The following is a 17,641-nucleotide window of genomic DNA, read 5'->3' as shown; positions in this document are numbered from 1 at the left end:
CTTACCTTTACCAAACCAGCTACAAATAAATATGTAAAGAGTCCCTAATATACCTATTAAATGATTAGAAACTTTAAAATGCGTATTGGGAGCCCACCCTTTTCAGTATGCCGAAATAATTGTGTTACTACTTTCCTGCACAAGTACGTTATTTTACCTAAATAAACCAATCAATATAAAAATGTACTCATCTTATAGAACTTACATTTCTTATAGGAACAAACACAAAACCAAAAAAAGAAACAAGTTCCACAAGTTAGTAGTATATTGTGTGTACCACCATTACGCATAAGGTATAGCAAAAATAGCTTTATTTATAAATTAAATTTCATACATACAGATTTTTTTCTTCAATGTACATTTTCAGAGCGTTTCACACAGCAAAGACACCTGAATTGTGCAGGCAATTCAAAATTCAAATACAAAAATGTATTTAACATATGTATAGCTGAGGACCCTGCCTCAGGACTTTTTATAAAAATATTATTTTACATAATGAAAATACAGTAATATGCATCCTTGCTTGCAGCAGATCATAAAAGGAAATAGCAGCATTCTAAGTATTTTCACTGGCTTCTTGTGTTTCAGCCTCCACTTTTACTTTTGTTTCCTCTGAAACGGTTTCTTCTTTGCAGCTGCTGGAGGCATCGCTTGTTTCTTGTTTAACACTGGAACACGTGGACTGTTCTTGTTCTTGCTTGATTGAAATATTTAAAGGATTTTCCAGCGGCGCTGTACTAGGTGATGGAGTGCAGTCCACAAATGACGATGTCTATAAAATAATTAAATACAAAAAATTACACACAAGTTTTAAACTAAACTATAAAGAAAGCAAAACTCCACGAAGGCAGCATATGTTGGAGGCTGTACCAAATTAATTCTACACAACAGAAACTTACATTTTTGTAATCTTCGTAGCAGGAGGGGTGATATGTCTGTAAAATAAAGAAATACATATATGTCAGTATACACTTTTTCAGTTCATGTCATTGTGTATTGTCAGTTACAAGACCCTTAAGATAACTTAAGTTGATGCCTGGTTACAAAAAACAGTATTTAATGTATATTCACAATCTGAGGATTTACTGAGGAATCTGTATGTTTGTTTTAAATCACACATACACTGGATGCAAGTCATGGGGATCAACCTTTTCATGATACTGATGGGTTTAACTCCGCATTTACAGACGTAATAGGCAATGCATGTTAAACAACATACTTACAAAACATGCTGAAACCCTGAAAGATTTCAATTCTTCCACAACATGAATGTTGCACAAATAAATACTGTAGATTGCTGGCAGAAACCAACAAACACAAATATTGATCAGTTACTCTGTATGCAGTTTAAGCCTTTAAGGACTGGTATCGAGGTAACACGATCATACTGAAGTGGTCACTGAGAGGGGCATTTAGTGTCTAAAGGGTGGAGACAAGTTTACATCAACCCAGCAGAGACGAAAGCAAAAACAAAACATCACAGGAACTTGTTTAGAGCTAATAAAAAAGGGGAACATTGTATTCAATGTGATGTATTTGACTTATAATATTAGAACATTTATTCTGTCATGCGTTTTACTATATGTTTTTACAACATTTATAAATATCAAGAAACAAGGGGATATAAGCAGATGCTATTTCATGAATTAAATGTATTAAGTACGTTTTTTTTCCTTATTACTGAAAATAATGGAATTAATAAGTATTTATTTATAAATATTTATTTTGATTAAAAAAAAAAAAAAAAAGTGTCCATTATTGCTGATAAAGACCTGGAGAATAAACATGCATTATGGTCACTGCAATCACTCATTATCTTGTTTGCCAAACATCAAATTTTTCAACAAAACTCAGGAAGTATTGTGAAGGTCCCTCGGGTCATTGAATAACATGTTTTTATACATGTACCTCTAAGCAGAATACATCATAAAAAATACTGAAATATTGTTTTCTGAAAAAAGGACACAATTTCCAAGAAGTTATTGTAAAAAAAATAGATTAGTGAATTTTTATAGGAAGAGAGTCAACTACAGCCAAAACTGAAATGCTTGGTCCTGAAAACAGTTAACGAATATTTTATCAAAACTATACATACTTTTTCATCCACACGAATGGCATCTCTAAGGTGCCATTCTTCCTCATCTTCTTCCCAGTACATCTCAAACTGTTCCTGGCAAATCTCACAAGTCTGAAAAGTATAAAATAAAAACATATATTATGAAAACATTAAAATAAACCGACACCAAAAGGAACTGAACATTAAAGTACTTTTATTCAACCTGCCTCTCATTCACATGTTGAAAAGACAGAATCTGCCCTTGGGTTTACTGGCTTGTCGGAGCAAGTGACCGTTTAGTTCAAACGTCTATAAAATACAGATTTTAACAAATAGCATTTTTAAAGTTTAAATATAATTTGTGGCTTTGATGCACTAGCATAATACAAGCTGTTTTTATGTCGTTCTATTTTAAAGACATTCTATTTTCACCATCAGTGAACTATCAAAAAAAAAAAAAAGTCCCTTTTTGTACTGGACAGAGCGATCGTAAGCAGAAATATTTCTGATCTGTGATGCTGCAGGTACCTTTTTAAAGAACTAGTGCAACTATGTAATGTGTTTAATCATTTACTGGAAGCAATCTAAACCGTCTGACAGGTTCCTAAATGTAAACGTTTGCTGTATTTATTTAAGTGGTAAAAAAAAAACCTGTAAAGAAATACAAAAAATAATAATACAGCTGTGTACCTCAAAGAGTACCGTCTAGACAGCAGAAACGCAAGTCATGACTTACAGCAGCCATATTAAGTTAAATGTAATTGTCACCAACATAAACAGCTTGCAGGGTTTATATACAGTAAATCATGAAAAGTAGGATAGTATCTCAAATGATTTCAGAGATAGAAAGGTTGACAATTCAGGAAGTAATTTAAGATAACTGGTACGAAAGTTTTTTTTTGACCAAGAGAATCACAGAATGCAGTTACGGTTAAATATAGAAGCTGTTCCTTTGAACCTACCTCATCGACAACATCTGCTGCTGCCTTTACACTTTGGAATTCCTTTTCTTTAGCAGCTTCCTGGGTTTTCTGTACAACTTCCTCGTGAACTTTCTCAAAGAACTGACTCTTTGCACGCTCTTCCAGCTCAGCTATTTCCTCAAATTCTATCCAGTCCTATAGATCAAATGTACATATATATATATTTAGTTGTCACCATAAAACAGAAAATCCCAATAAATGTTAAACATGCACATCAACAAACAGAATACAGAAGACACCACAAAAGTGACTACGAAACATCACAGGCTAAACAAATTATTTTATCTGTTTATCCTGAATTTAAAAAATACATGTTTTGTAATATTTGTAAAAAAAAAAAATCTTTCAGAAACACGTGTAACTTCACCAGCGGCTAATCCACAAGTGACATGATGGCTGAACGACTAAAGTTGTCCAACATTAACTCTTAAATGACTTATCCCTGTATGTCAATTTTATACTCACTGTCAAGCTGTAGTACCATCTTCTGTGTGTAACTTTCTTGCTGATATCTTTTTCTGATCGGTTCTGTCGATAATGCCAGTCCAAGTGGTCTGCATATATGTCGGTTTGTGAAGTTGTGAACCGCATCCCACACGAATAACACTGAATTCCAGTGTACAGTCTATTAATAACACTGTCATATCGCCTGTTTAATAAAGACAAAAAAAATACCTACTTTAGAAGTTATCTACAGTCTACAGTACTGCATAAACACCAGTACATGTCTGTATGGTGCTGGATTTGCTTGACTTAAGAGCTTCCCATAGCCCACATCAAGCCAAAACCCACCACCCCCACAGTAGGACGATTTAAAGTAAACTTTAGCCTGAATGTCAAACAAAACACTTAATATGACACTTGTATGTATTTTAGTGATTTTTTGAATAGAAGATTATTAGTGCATACTGTTTCATGTCTTCAATTACAAAGCCGGTGAGGTCTGGGATATTTTGATCTTCATCTTGTTCCTCATCATCCTCTTCCTCAACCACAGACTGTGTCTGAGAAGGTACATTAGAGTCTAAAAAAAAAAAAAAAGTCGTCAGGATTTATGTAGCATTTATCAACTTTGGTAATAAGCAGTAAATACGGACTTCATTTTCATAAATTGTTAACTCACATTAAGCTGTGGATAGCATGTTACTTTATAAACATGACCATTTTATATACAGCACTATATTTTTTTCAAATGTATGCCTATACGTTTCCATGACTCATTTATCAACATCAAAGTTTTGATCATTCATGTTTTTTTAGCCAAGTTTCAAAACACAGACCATGCAACTAACTGTGGGGAAGAAGCTTCCTGCACCAAGTGAGGGGGTTGCTGCATTTGATTGTGTAGTGTCAAAAAGTCTCATTGTTGCAAAAAACATAGCTAAATGAGATTAAGCATACTAATGAAGTTTGTTTCTAAAATAATTTGAGATTCAAAGTGCTGAAAGAGCATTCCAGGTCAAGTCATATCACAGTGGTAAACCAATGAAAGTACTGAGTGGAATTTTCTTGCGTCCTTTTCAAAGCCAGATCTAAAAAACTAACCTAAACTGAAGTAACTTGGGGAAGCAACCACTTTAAACTTGCAAATCCATAAATTGAAGTGAGGTAAAACTGTTTTGCAGTTATGGAAGTTCAACATTTTGGGAAAGCTTTGGGTAAACCTGAGGCAGTCAAATTTGGTTGATTTGACATGGAATGACTCAAGCATATAACCTTTCTTAAATGTTTTAATATAGAAAAGTGACCTTACCATTTGGAGGTGTTTCAGTCTGTGTGGGTTTTATTATTCCAGTAGAAAGCAGTTTTGATAACAGGTCATTGACATCCACTTGTCCAAAATGACTCTCAGGAGCTGTTAACAGAGGGCCGGACGAATTTTAAAATATTTAAAATGCATAGACCAATTTGTAAATTTGATACACCTACATTAAGGTATAATTTGACAGGATTTATTTAAGAGAAAGCATCAAAATACAATTACACACCTGGTTGACCGAAAGGCACAGGGTTCAGAGATGCCATAAATGGTTGTCCTTGACCAAATGGAGCATGCTAGAAAACAAAAGTTGTTTAATTATTTGGCATATAACTATATTTAAATAGTTTACAGACAAAGTATATTTGATCACAATTTAGGCAAATCAAAATTATAGGTATATCAGCTATTCATACAGACTGCCTGGGCAATAAATAAGCAAATCATTATTTAACAAACTGGTAAAGTTATTCTTTAAAAAAAAAATAGTATAGTCCTTCATACTGCCATTTATTTTTGTTTGTTTTACAAGCCTGGTGGTGCCAGACCACACACATACTTGTTTGTGTATGCACTCGTTATATATGAATATGTACATCTTGCAGCAGTGCACTACTTTGTTCACATCACAAACACATAACCTCTTCTGTCAGTTCTTGCTGAGTATTTATCTTTACCTCGTGCTCAGCACAACTAGCATCTAACAGGACCCAAAAGTGACATGCATTTTTCCCCCCTTATGAGGAGCATCAGGGCTGTTAAAGCATTAAAATGACACATTCAGCTTTTACCTTTTAAACATATAGAGGCTATTTTTAACAGCTCAGGTTTAAAATTACATAACCACAAGTAAAAAAATTGAACAGGAAAGTTTAAATGAAATATATTGAATTAATACCACGCAAAGCAAATACTTACAGGCTGCTGTGGAATAATATTCCCCATTGGCACAGAGGCTGTAACTGTATTCATGTTTCCAATTGAGGGCATGGGAGGACCTGGATTAAAGAATGGAGCAACTGGTCTGCAAAAAGGATTAGAAAAATTGGATCCTCCAGCCCCTGGTGGCCCATTAAAATTGGACACTTGAGACATGTTTTGTTGCCCTTGAAACGGTTGAGGTGCTCCACTGTATGCATGAGAAGGTTCACTGAATCTCAGATTAGGCATATTGAAGCTTGAAGGTGGTTGTTGATTATCAAAACAGAGCGTTGAATGTTCATCAACCCTTGGTGGACCCTGTCCCTGGGGTCCATCGAATCTTTGAAGACCTTGTGGGCCTGGTGGTCTTAGTGGACCTTGATGGCCTGGAGGCCCACAGAACCTTATAGGACCTGGTTGGCTAGTTGGACATTCAAATCTTGGCATTCCCTGCTGCATGGGAGGGCCATCAAACCTCATTGAACCTGGCTGCCCGGAAGGCCCATCAAATCTCACTGAACCTTGCTGACCCACTGGCCCATCAAACCTCATTGGACTTTGTCCTGGGGGTCCATCAAATCTCCTTGGACCTTGCGGACCCATCGGCCCATCAAACCTCCCTGAACCTTGCTGACCCATTGGTCCGTCAAATCTTCCAGGACATTGCTGACCTGGTGGGCCATCAAATCTCATTGGTCCTTGAGGACCCATTGGCCCATTAAATCTTCCAGGACCTTGCTGCACTGTTGGTCCATCAAATCTTACAGGACCCTGCTGCCCATCGAATCTCCCTGGACCTTGCTGTCCCTGTGGATCAAACCTCCCTGGACCTTGCTGCCCTGGTGGCCCATCAAATCTAATTTGAGTTTGTTGTACTGGAGGCCCATCAAATCTGCCTGGACCCGATTGCCCCTGTGGTGGTCCATTAAATCCCGGATGAACTAGAGGCCCGGGCGAACCATCAAATCTATCTGGTCCTTGACGTCTATGTGGCCCATCAAATCTCGGCTGACCACGTTGGCCTGGTGCTTCATCAAATCTCAGCAATGGTTGTTGAACTGGTGGTCCATCGTATCTCTGCGGAGCTGGCTGTCCATCATATCTTGGTGGAGCCTGCTGTCCTGGGAGTGCTTCTGTCATTGGTGGGGGTGTCTGTCCTATGGGGTCACATCTTATTGGACCTTGTGCGCCAACTCTGCCTTGACTTGGAGGAGTGACATCAAGCCTGGAAGAAACATGCTGGCTTCTAGGACCATCACCCTCAGACACTGGAAGGGAATGATCATAACCGGTAGTGCCATCAAATCTTTGGCTTTGAAGACTTTCAATTTTTGGACTAGGTGGTGCATCAAACACTGAAACAGATGACTGCCCAGGTCCTTCAGGATGATCTGTTGATCCATCAAAGGGTAGACAAGGCTGGCTAGAAGAGCCTTCATGTTTTGTGTTTGGTTCATCAGTCCTTGAACTGGACTGTCTTGCAGGCCCATCATACTTTGATCCTTCACCAGATCCCCCAAATCTTCTATTTCCTGCAGGGCCTCCCAATCTTGATCCAGGGGCTTCTGCATATTTTGATTTTTCACGAGGTTCATGGGCTGATCTCTTATGGGGAAACCTTTCACTATACGGTAAAATATGTTCTTCTCTGCCACCTATAAAACAATTAAGATTCAGTAAAACACAGTATTAGGATACAGAGTAATCTAAATACTCAACACTGCAATTAAAAAGAAGAAAATAAATAAATACTTGCCTTCGGTTTTGAACTTTTGCCTTTCAGCAGAACTACCCCGAGGATCACTGTCTCTTTTCTTGAATTCATACCCAGGTCTTCCTTTTTGCCTGTGAACTTCTCCCCGTTTATTAGATGCCCCTTTAATAAAAACTTCAGAATTCTTTGTTCCTAAATGAGGATGCTTGTCAATCTTTTTATTGTCTTGTGACAATGTTTTGTTATCTACTGGAGGTCTACTGGCCATTACAGGAGAACGTCGTCTTGGTCCTTCATTTAACAGTTCCCTTTTGTTAAACTGATCACCAGTCCTTGCTCCAAATTGTCCTTTGCCTGGTTCACTTTCTTTTACATAATGCAATTCATCACTTGAGTAATTGTCATCCTGACTCTCTGTTGCGTCCCATAATTCATTATCCTGAAGATGCTGGACCTGTGTTCTCCTCAACTTGGCTTTATGCTCAAAATAAGTTATTTCAGCATCTGACATATCCCCCTGTTGCAAAGGTGGTGTAGACAACAGTGGCTTCTTTTTCGCTACAAAATGCATCTCTTCCGTTGTGTTGTCCCAAGATATTGATCTCTGTTTTTCCTCTTGATATTGAAACAGTTGTTTGATTTGGTGAGCAACGACAAGGAACTCTTCCTGGCTAATTTCTCCATCAGAAAGTCTTTTGTTGGCCTAAAAAGAGAAATTATGCTAATAACAATTATATTAATTTCCACCTCATTCACAGAGTAATCCCTAAAGAACATAATGTTTACACTAGTTGGTAAGAATCCAACAGCTGTTTTGTTAGGATATTAAACTCTTTAGCAATACTAATAACAAATGTCATGGTTTTAAATTACTGCATGAGAATTCAAAAGGGATTTTTAAAACGAGGACAGCTACTTATCTGGTCACAGTAAAAAACAATTGTCATCAACCAAAGCTGCCAAAAATCAAACAGAAAAATGTATTTGCAGTTACACAAATGTAAACTTCTTTGTTTAGATGTTTACTGGATTAGAATACCATTTGATAATTTTGTATTTGTAATATTCTAGCCGTTTCCCCTACATTCTGTTGAAGTGACAGATTAAATACTGCACAATCTACAAATTTGCCACATATGAATTACTTCCATCATGCAGGTGAATATTTTGCAACTCTTCATAGACAAGCATTGAAGAAACCAGAAGATGTTCAAAAAGCAGTAGCAATACCTTTTTGAGAAGGTCTCTTTTGCTAGCAGAGTTCAGTTCTTCTGGAATTTGCAGATTGGCATCTACACTTAACCGGTGCTGCTTTGGCATGTGAAGGGCAGGGATCCTTTGGTTATTAGGCCATGAGCTTCCTCTATGTCTCAGAGGACCTAGTTTTCCATGTGCCAAATGATCTTCTGTCTGTTTCAAGCTGAATTTAAAGAAGAAAAAAAAAGTTTATTCTTACTGCTTGTTTCCCTGACCTCAATTCGCATCGGTTTTGGAATACCGTAACAAAGATAGCATATGATTAGTAAGTGGGGTCAACCACTTAATCTGATTAAGTGAATGAATAGCAAAATAAGACCTTTATGCATTGTAAAGATATCATTTTGAGCACCTGTTACAAATACAATACAAATTAGAAATCTTAGAATTCACCAACCAGGAAACTTTGTTCCAGGGCACTACCACACAGTAGGCGACCACAGTACATTCAGATAGAATCTATCTTTATATAAAAAAATTAAAAAAATCTAATGCCCTCAATTTTTAAAAATAGTGAGTTAAATTAAAATTACTTATTTCTCGCTCTCATACAGACTGTATAACAAAACAATCTTACTTTTTATTTTCCACCCATCCACTCTTCCATCGCTTTGTATTCCCTTTTGGCTCTGGATGCAACTTTGCAGGATGCAGATCCCTGGATTCTAGAGCCCTTTCCTCTTGTGCTCTTTTTGGTCTTCTGGGATCTTGTACAATATTCTTTTTAACAGGATTCCTTTCTTCCCTAACATTTGTATGCTGCCCTAAATCCTCCACATGAGAATGTTTAACCCCAGTTTGCCTGGCTTTTCCAATTTTAGGGGGAGGGGAGGATGAAATGCTTCTTCTTGTTCTTTTGGGTGAACGCCTTTCTTTTCTCTTTGGGGAATGCAATACTGGTGGTGATCGGGACCTTTTCTTTACATTGGATCTACTACTCAATTTTAAATCTTGTTTTTCTGCATTTTCATTCCTTTCATGTTTTGTTGCAATCCCGTTAAGTTTATTTCTAGTGTTTGCAGATCTGTGTTCAGAGCTTTTAGGATCGTCTCTCTCTTTGTCTAAACACCTTTTCTTCTCTTTAACTTCCTCTTCTTTATCAGTAGCCTTTTCATGAAGATGTTTCCTTAACCTTGGGTCTCTCTTATTTATTTCCGGTAACTTCACATTTTCCAAGTCAACCGTTTTACCCTTGCTTTGAAAAGCTTTCATTAATGGGGATGGTGACTTAGACTTTTCTTCTGAAACAGCAGTGTCTTTTTTTACTGACTTAGATTTTTCCTGTTTGCTTGTTTTTTCAGTCATCACATTTGTCTTGTCAGGCTGATGCAACGTAGTCCCCTGACTGTGACTTTCCCTTTTCACTACCGAATCCTTCACCTGTCCCAGCTGTTGACCTGATCTATTTAGCCGAGGATCTCTTGTATATATTTTTGCATCTTGGTGCTGTCGAACAGGCCATGTATTTTCAGGTTGCACTGTTGCCTGTGGTGTTGATTTGCATACAGTTGTAGCTGGGCTTGTAGCAATAACGTGGGACTTGGTGGTAGATCCATACTGAGTAGCAGCCTTAATTACAAGAAACAAACAAATTGAGCTTAACAGAAGTGTAATTCATATTTCACAAATAAGCAAAACCATCAATACCTATCAAAATACTTTTTTCAATTGTGCAATTAATCCTAAACCCAGAAATCCTAACCAAACTTTATTTTGTACACTTTAATGAACAAAAAAACTGTAGTTGCAGCGCAAGCCTGGAATTCTTAATGTTTCTTTTAAGAGCTGTTAAACTGTGTGGACTGCAAACTGATCTGGAATCTGCACAGTGAATTTATTTAACACCTAGCACCAAATGTGTTACTAGAAATAAAATTTAAAAAAAATTTCTAATATGTCCACATTTCTCTCAGCAACTAGGTAAAGAACTTCCAAGCCAAGTACCACAACAATTGAAGAAAAATACCAGTTTTAATAGATTTTAATTTAGGTTCACTCTTATATATCTGGGAATTTTTATTTATTTTTTGTTTTTTTACAAGATGTGTATATAGTTAGTTATTTGCCGTAGTATACACACACACTGAATAAACAAGAGTATTTATTTTCACTCACCAGTTGAGCCTTAGTTTGTTCAAGCTCTAGTTCTAATTTCTTCTGCTGAAGCTCAATCAACTGCTTTTGCTTTGCTAGCAGCTGTTGCCTTATTATTTGCTCCTGAGACGCATCCTTCGGAGATTCAGATGCAACTGTTGTTGCTGGAATTTGTGGTGCACTTGTTCTTGGGGTGGCTATTTCCTCTGTCTATGTAAGAAAAAAAAGTGATACCTAAGTAAAATTGGGTAATATTTTGCAGTTTCGCAAACACATCATTTTTTTTCAAGTATATTATCTGCAGAGCCAAAGAGTTCATAAAATGTTTAGTATTTCCATTTGTTTTTAATGATGAAACTTCAAGAATACTTCATCTTGCAAGTCACACTTACAACAGTAGTAAAATTAATTAAACAATTACTCTATTAGTATTTTAAAATAAGTATGTAGTTGCTGCATATGAAAACTAGTATTTCTTTACTTACCGGTTTGTTTAAAAATTTTGGATTCACATGAATACTTGACGTATTCACATTTGGGGGTAAAGGTTTGATGGGCCAAGCAGGATCTATGGTGTTCACTCTGACATCTAATGCATAAAGTTTCTTCAAAGAGAAAATATCATCCCACGTGGAGCGCAATTTGAATAAACTTTTTCTAGTGTTCTCCTCCACCTACAATGAAAAAAATACTACATCTTGGTGTGCAGTTTTTCAGCAAAAAATGGTGACAAACATTTACACATATATTATAAGTTGCATAAAAACCAAAGAAAAGTTTATTTAGACTTCAGCTTTAATACTATTCTATAACATATTAACTTCTTGTTTCATAGGCTACTTTAGGTAGTCCTTGGATTGGGGTTAATCAGAGTCTATGAAACCAGATGTAAATGCATTTAACCCAGTATAATATCCACAGTAATTAAGGCCTGCAATGGCCCACAGCTTTCAATATATATTTTTTTTTTAGTTGTGCAAATACATACCATAAAAAAAAAAAGTCTTGAGATGTGATCCATGCACTACACCAGCTTCATCATGTTTCGGTATAGTTAACATACACTTCAAGGGAACATGTGTTTGTAAACTGTATTTACTGCGATACACAACTCAAAGCTATTCTTGACAAGTAAAATTAGTCAATGTAGGCATTAAGTATAAGATGTAAATATTATGAGCGTATAACACTGCAGGAAATTTAATGTATTGAAATAAAATCCATCATAATGTCACGGACCAAGAAAAAAGCAGAACCGTTACAAGTTTGAAAAACAGCAAAAACATTCAAGAGTTTAAATAACTCTCAAAAACTTCTTTAATAGAAACATTTAATGATAAACATGATCATTTTCTAAGAACCAAAAACAGAAACATTCTAGAAAGATTGTGAATAAAACAAATCTAATGCCAATGTACAAATGTTTATATTGAACTTAAACATCTTTATTGCCACAGACAAAGCCACATTTGTAAATTAGATGACAAATCATGAATCCAATGCAAAAAGTGAAAAACTAGAAGAATTTACAAGTCTTATATTTTACTAGAATTAGTGGGTGTACACATTGCTAAATATTTAACCAGAACGATGTAACATTCTTCAAAATGTAAATATTTACATGCACATTAAATGTAGCAAGTCTTTCTGTAGTAAAAAGGGCACATTAGCAATATAAACATTTTAACATGGGATTTTATGCAATTTGGCAACAGGTGTTTTGTTCCGTAATACTTGTATCTACAAAAGCACCATCAAACATTTCAAGTCACATTAGTCACATTAGTCTTAAAATGCATATACCTTCTCAAAAACGCAAATAAACGTAGTAACTAGGTTTTTTGTGAACGCCTCAAGATAGTCTCTCCCAACATTCTTCACAATGGAGTCCACTAAGTATAAAACTGGAAGCTTCTCTGTGGCAGGTGCCTAAAGCAATAGAAAACTCAAAGGTTTAGTAAAGCATGGAAACAACATTTATACTGAACACTGTGAGAATACCTCACTTTTTTAATCCAATTTCAAACTGTAAATGCTGAAAGAAACAGCACATAGGTAGCACAATTCTGTTTATCAGTGTAGGAACCTAAACTAAATGTTAAAATGCTATTGTTTTTTTTATACACACTGTGGCAGGACAAGAATACCAAGCCTGGCATAAACCCACATTGGAAAACCGAATTGTGATTAGTAATTTTTACCTTGGTCATCTAATCTACAGCAATTCTCTTTGCAAAATTCAACCTATGGCAAGAGTTAAAAGTCGCTGAAGATTGAGCACATTACCTTTATAGAAATTAATCAGTGGTGTTCTTAATATTTCCATTTGATTATACACCACGGTTTTGCTCTGCAAGACACTATTTCAGTATACAACCCCTCATCAATTATGCTTACATTTTGTAAGCTGCTATATATAAAAAAAAAAAAGTCTCCAGTTATGGGACAGGAAGTTAAACGAAAAACATGAATAAAAAAAAAAGGGGGGGGGGCTCCCCCTTCTCCATTGTCCTGTGATGTCACTCCACAACTGGCATCAAAATCCAGTGGCATTGGCAAGGAATTTATTTTCCTTAATCTTGGTGTCTTGAACAGCCAGCCATTCTGGGCCAGATGAGAATAGGTTCTGCAACTTTCTGGAGAGCTTTAAAATAAAACTTCAAGAGCCCATTCTGGATTTTTTTTTTCTTTCTTCAGTTTGAACCCACGTAGACATTTTAAAGTTTAAGAGACAACTGATACCAAACTGATTTTTGGTATGATTTGTAAAGCTGTGCTGTTTTAATTAAGTTTAAAAAAAAAAAAAAAAAAGTTTCACATTCTTGAAGTATAAACTTGTTAAAACACACTCCTCAGATAAACCCCTAACGCACACAAGATGGTGGTAAAAAAAAAAATGCATATACAGACACCATGAACCAATATACTTGTGCTATCAACATATTAGATGTGTTAGGTGGTTAGGATTTTGAGATTAGAAAGCAAGATACCCAGCAAAATATATTTTTAAATAATGTTCAAATATATTGTTTGGTGTAAAAAGGTGGGGTAGTATTAAAACCAACATATGTACTACTGTCACTTTAGGCCAACAAAGTGGCATTGGGCTTATATAAAAAACACCCCAGGAGGGTTTAAAATCAATTTTAGTGGACTAGTCCCACCCCCTCCCCCAATAAAAGTTACTGGAACTCTGTCTTGGAGAATGTGAATGGTAGGAAATAAATACTGTGGGAAGAGGAAATGGTTGTATTGCAACTAAAATTATATATATATATATCAGGAAGAGTATGATCCAACAATTAGACTTTAGTGAATTTAGTATGTGGCAAAAAGATTTCCTGCAGTACTCTATATTGAACGTTGTGATTGTGTCAAACAAACCACATCTACCTATTATTAAAGTACTACATAAATTTAAAAGACCATGAAATGCACAACTATTCCAGGAATATATTTCCTATACATTTTAGGTATGTGTACTTTCATCTGTGTGTTTCAGAAGTAACAAAAAGTTGTACTCCAAAAAACAGAAACTGGAGAACAACTTACAAAACATAGTGTTTAAGTAAATAGAAAAAAAGGACTTTCCACAATACTATTCCTGAGGGACACAATAAAAGATTCTTTGCACAAGAATGTCAAGTATGGGAAGTTACCTGTGCAAATAAACAAACAGTTCCCATATTCTACAAGAGTCAACTTTGTTTGAGAACGAAAAGCACACATTTGTTAAGCTTAAAGCATACCGATTAATATTATATCCTCCAAATAAATCCCAATATTGCATTCACCGAATACTCTAACAGTATGTAAAGTAGAATAAATTTGACAAGGCTTGACCAACAGCTGGAAAAGGGTTATGGTGAAGGTAAAAGTTACCAGTTATTTCATTTGTAGGTCACGTCTTTTCTACATACATTTGTAAACTGAATAAATAAAAATTGATTAACCACACGAAATTACAAAAGATGCACTGTCAACAGGCAGCTTGCATCACAATTTTTTTTCAGGTTTAACAGATTTGTGCGCCACTCACACTGGACAATCAACAAATATAACTAGCTAACTGTAATACACAGTAAGACAGTTGAGGGATAATGCATAATACCAGAAGAGAAGGTGCTCAGACTTCCGCCATCTTGGCATTGAAAATGAAAGACTAAGTCTCCCAATTATTGGTTACACCTTAAACACGAACACTATTCCAACACAACAATTACAGTAAGTCTCTGAAGGTGATTTGTGTTTCTCTGCCTTTAAATTGCACAGGGAAATAAAAAAAAGACAAAACCACATTTCATATTTTTTATTGGCACATTCAGAATACCATTCATTCACATGTCAAATTATTTTTTTTAAAAGCGAGTAATCATCACTCGACAATAAACTTAACACGTTAAATATACCTTGCTCTTCACCCACTAAAATAGACTATTTTGACTTTTGTAATCACCATTCAACTAAACTGAATATTAGCTAGTTCAGGCAATATGGATTTTACTGGATGAAAAAAACACACGTTTTCAACCAGGTCTTCGTCAAAGCTAGTATTTACCAAGTGCGTGTATAGGTTTGCGAGTCAGCTTAGCTTTTCCCTAAAGTAAAATAGAACCTGATTGAAAACGCAGGCAGTTTAAATTTAACTAGGAAAACAAAAGCTAAGACGCCAAATAATAACTAGATCGTAATTGAACTGAACCACGTGCTGAGAAGAATGATGTCAGCTTATTTATAAAATGACCGACCAAATCTACTGCCTTATGGTCGCCATGTTTGCGTTTACGGGTATAAAATAATTGTTTAAAATCTAGACCCCCGTCAGTTAAAATAAAACTAAACCACACCCAAATCAAAAGAACGAATTCCTGAAAAACAATAACTGCGACACAAGTTATGCTTTTCGTAATTTACACTAGATTTCTTGATTTATTCGATAAATTTCAACATACGTAGTAAGATTAAAAATGAAAACAAAATGCGTCTACATTTTTACTTTCGACAATCTTAGCTAAAATTACTTAAATAAAATAACATAACGACGTGCTACATCTAGGAAGGGCGAACGGTACAATGAGGTCGCCATGTTCTGACTAGCGAGGCTACCCTTAATCTAGCAAAACTCAGAAACTAAAATAAATTAAAATAAAATTCTATTTTCATAAAAACCTTGGCGATTTGTGCTTCAATAATTGCGACGATATCCTTGGCGAAATTCAGGTTCTCCTCCGCCAGAATGGTCAGCATATTGATGTGTGGTTTGCTGTTGAAAGTCAAGTCTTCCAGAGACGATTGGTACTCTTGACACGCATCTTCTCTCGCCGCGTCGTCCGACATCCTTCGTAGTATTTTGCTCCGACAACTTTCAAATTTTACTTATAAAGCAGGAAGTTAGATCAACAAATCAGTCCATTTAAACATTATTTGACTTTTTCGTCCACCTCACAAGCTCAGCAGGCCCTTCTTTCTTTTCTTCCTCTAAACGCTTTCCAATTTTACAACAAAATGGCCGCCGGGATTCAGCCAGCCCTATGCGTCATACAAAAGTATTTATATGCATAGTGACGTCAGCGCCCTCCGATTGGTCAGTTTGTATCAGTGCGCATTGTGACACATGTTTTTTTTCGTAAATAATCGTTCAAATGCCTTCCAGTTGATTTTAATTGGCCGCTGCTATGCATAGATTGCTTGGTCAACTCCACCCCGTTAAACAGTGGCTGCGTTCTGGATCTCTTTCTGTGGATGTGCCGCCTGCGTAGAACTAAGCAGAGCCGTCATTCATACGCCCAGTTTACCCCTCCTTTCATCTCTCTCAATTTGTTTTCCAGATATCATGTCGTAAGGGACTTAATACAGTTGTGTTATTTGTATGTTATGCACAAATAAAATATGTTTAAATGTGGATAACATATTTGCCTTAATTATATTTAATCTACTTAATCATTAATAAACTATCATGACAGTAAAAGTGGCTTTAAACGCACTCATCTGTATTATTATTATTATTATTATTATTATTAATTTGAATTATCACTGAAAACACATTTGTCTTAAATATTAATATTTTCGAACATATACTTCTTCACTGCTTCTATATTGTAAATTACCATTTGAAATTCAATTTTTTATAGTTATTCTGTGATCTTTGGCCCTTTACTGGGGCACCTCCCTACAGATGTCAGGACTGCCCAGTCCCTGACCACCTTCCGGCGCCTCCTCAAGACTCACCTCTTCAGACAGCACCTGTAGAACTCCTCTTTTTACCCTCTATGGACACTCTTCCTTAAATGCCCTTTACATGCTCTTATCTGCCCCTATTTTACTGCATTTAATCCTGTACTTTAGAGTACTGTAATCTGTCAAGTGTTATTTAATCTGTAGTATTTTGTATTTAATTATATCCTGATGTATAACTGACACTGTTATCTGCTCCGTTATTGAATCGTATTTTGTCATACTTGTACTTGCTAGAACCAAAGTCATTGTATTTATCTTGCTCTTAATTGTATTATTACTTGTACTGTGATTCTTGAAATGTATTTTTGTTTAGGACTGTAAATCGCCCTGGATAAGGGCGTCTGCTAAGAAATAAATAATTTTTGTATAGGAAACGCGACAACTTTACAAATAGTATGAAATAATAATAATATTATACACAGAAGCTCTTGTTTTAACTGTTGCTATAGTTCATAGCACACGCCACAGCTTCTGCAGTGGTCTCAGTTGCTACCTGCCATGTTTCGTACAGTCCATATGCTTTTTACTTCTCCCCAGGCTGGTGAAAACCACGAGACAACACGTGGCTTCTGAAACCCCCAACCCACAAGACAAGGTCGTTGTCAGGTCAACTGCCAGTC

At 36.0% G+C, this 17,641-nt stretch overlaps 1 protein-coding gene across 1 annotated transcript; it reads right to left on the bottom strand.

The window, feature by feature from the left end:
• Positions 1–294: 294 nt before the first annotated feature.
• Positions 295–16,356, bottom strand: LOC131737691 (pre-mRNA cleavage complex 2 protein Pcf11-like). The gene is made up of 16 exons (XM_059028309.1): positions 15,954–16,356; positions 12,588–12,713; positions 11,270–11,458; positions 10,806–10,994; positions 9,268–10,259; positions 8,664–8,853; positions 7,476–8,136; positions 5,717–7,374; positions 5,028–5,094; positions 4,793–4,894; positions 3,949–4,063; positions 3,505–3,688; positions 3,019–3,174; positions 2,096–2,188; positions 900–935; positions 295–772 (listed from the first exon to the last, which is right to left on the bottom strand). Exons 1-16 carry the CDS (start codon positions 16,119–16,121, stop codon positions 557–559), a joined length of 5,142 nt encoding a protein of 1,713 aa, XP_058884292.1. The 5' UTR covers positions 16,122–16,356; the 3' UTR covers positions 295–556.
• Positions 16,357–17,641: the final 1,285 nt, after the last annotated feature.

This window comes from Acipenser ruthenus, chromosome 8 (assembly GCF_902713425.1).
Source record: "Acipenser ruthenus chromosome 8, fAciRut3.2 maternal haplotype, whole genome shotgun sequence".
Classification (NCBI taxonomy): Eukaryota; Metazoa; Chordata; class Actinopteri; order Acipenseriformes; family Acipenseridae; genus Acipenser; species Acipenser ruthenus.
Note: the sequence above shows the minus strand (reverse complement) of the source record. Positions and strands in the feature narration are given on the sequence as shown.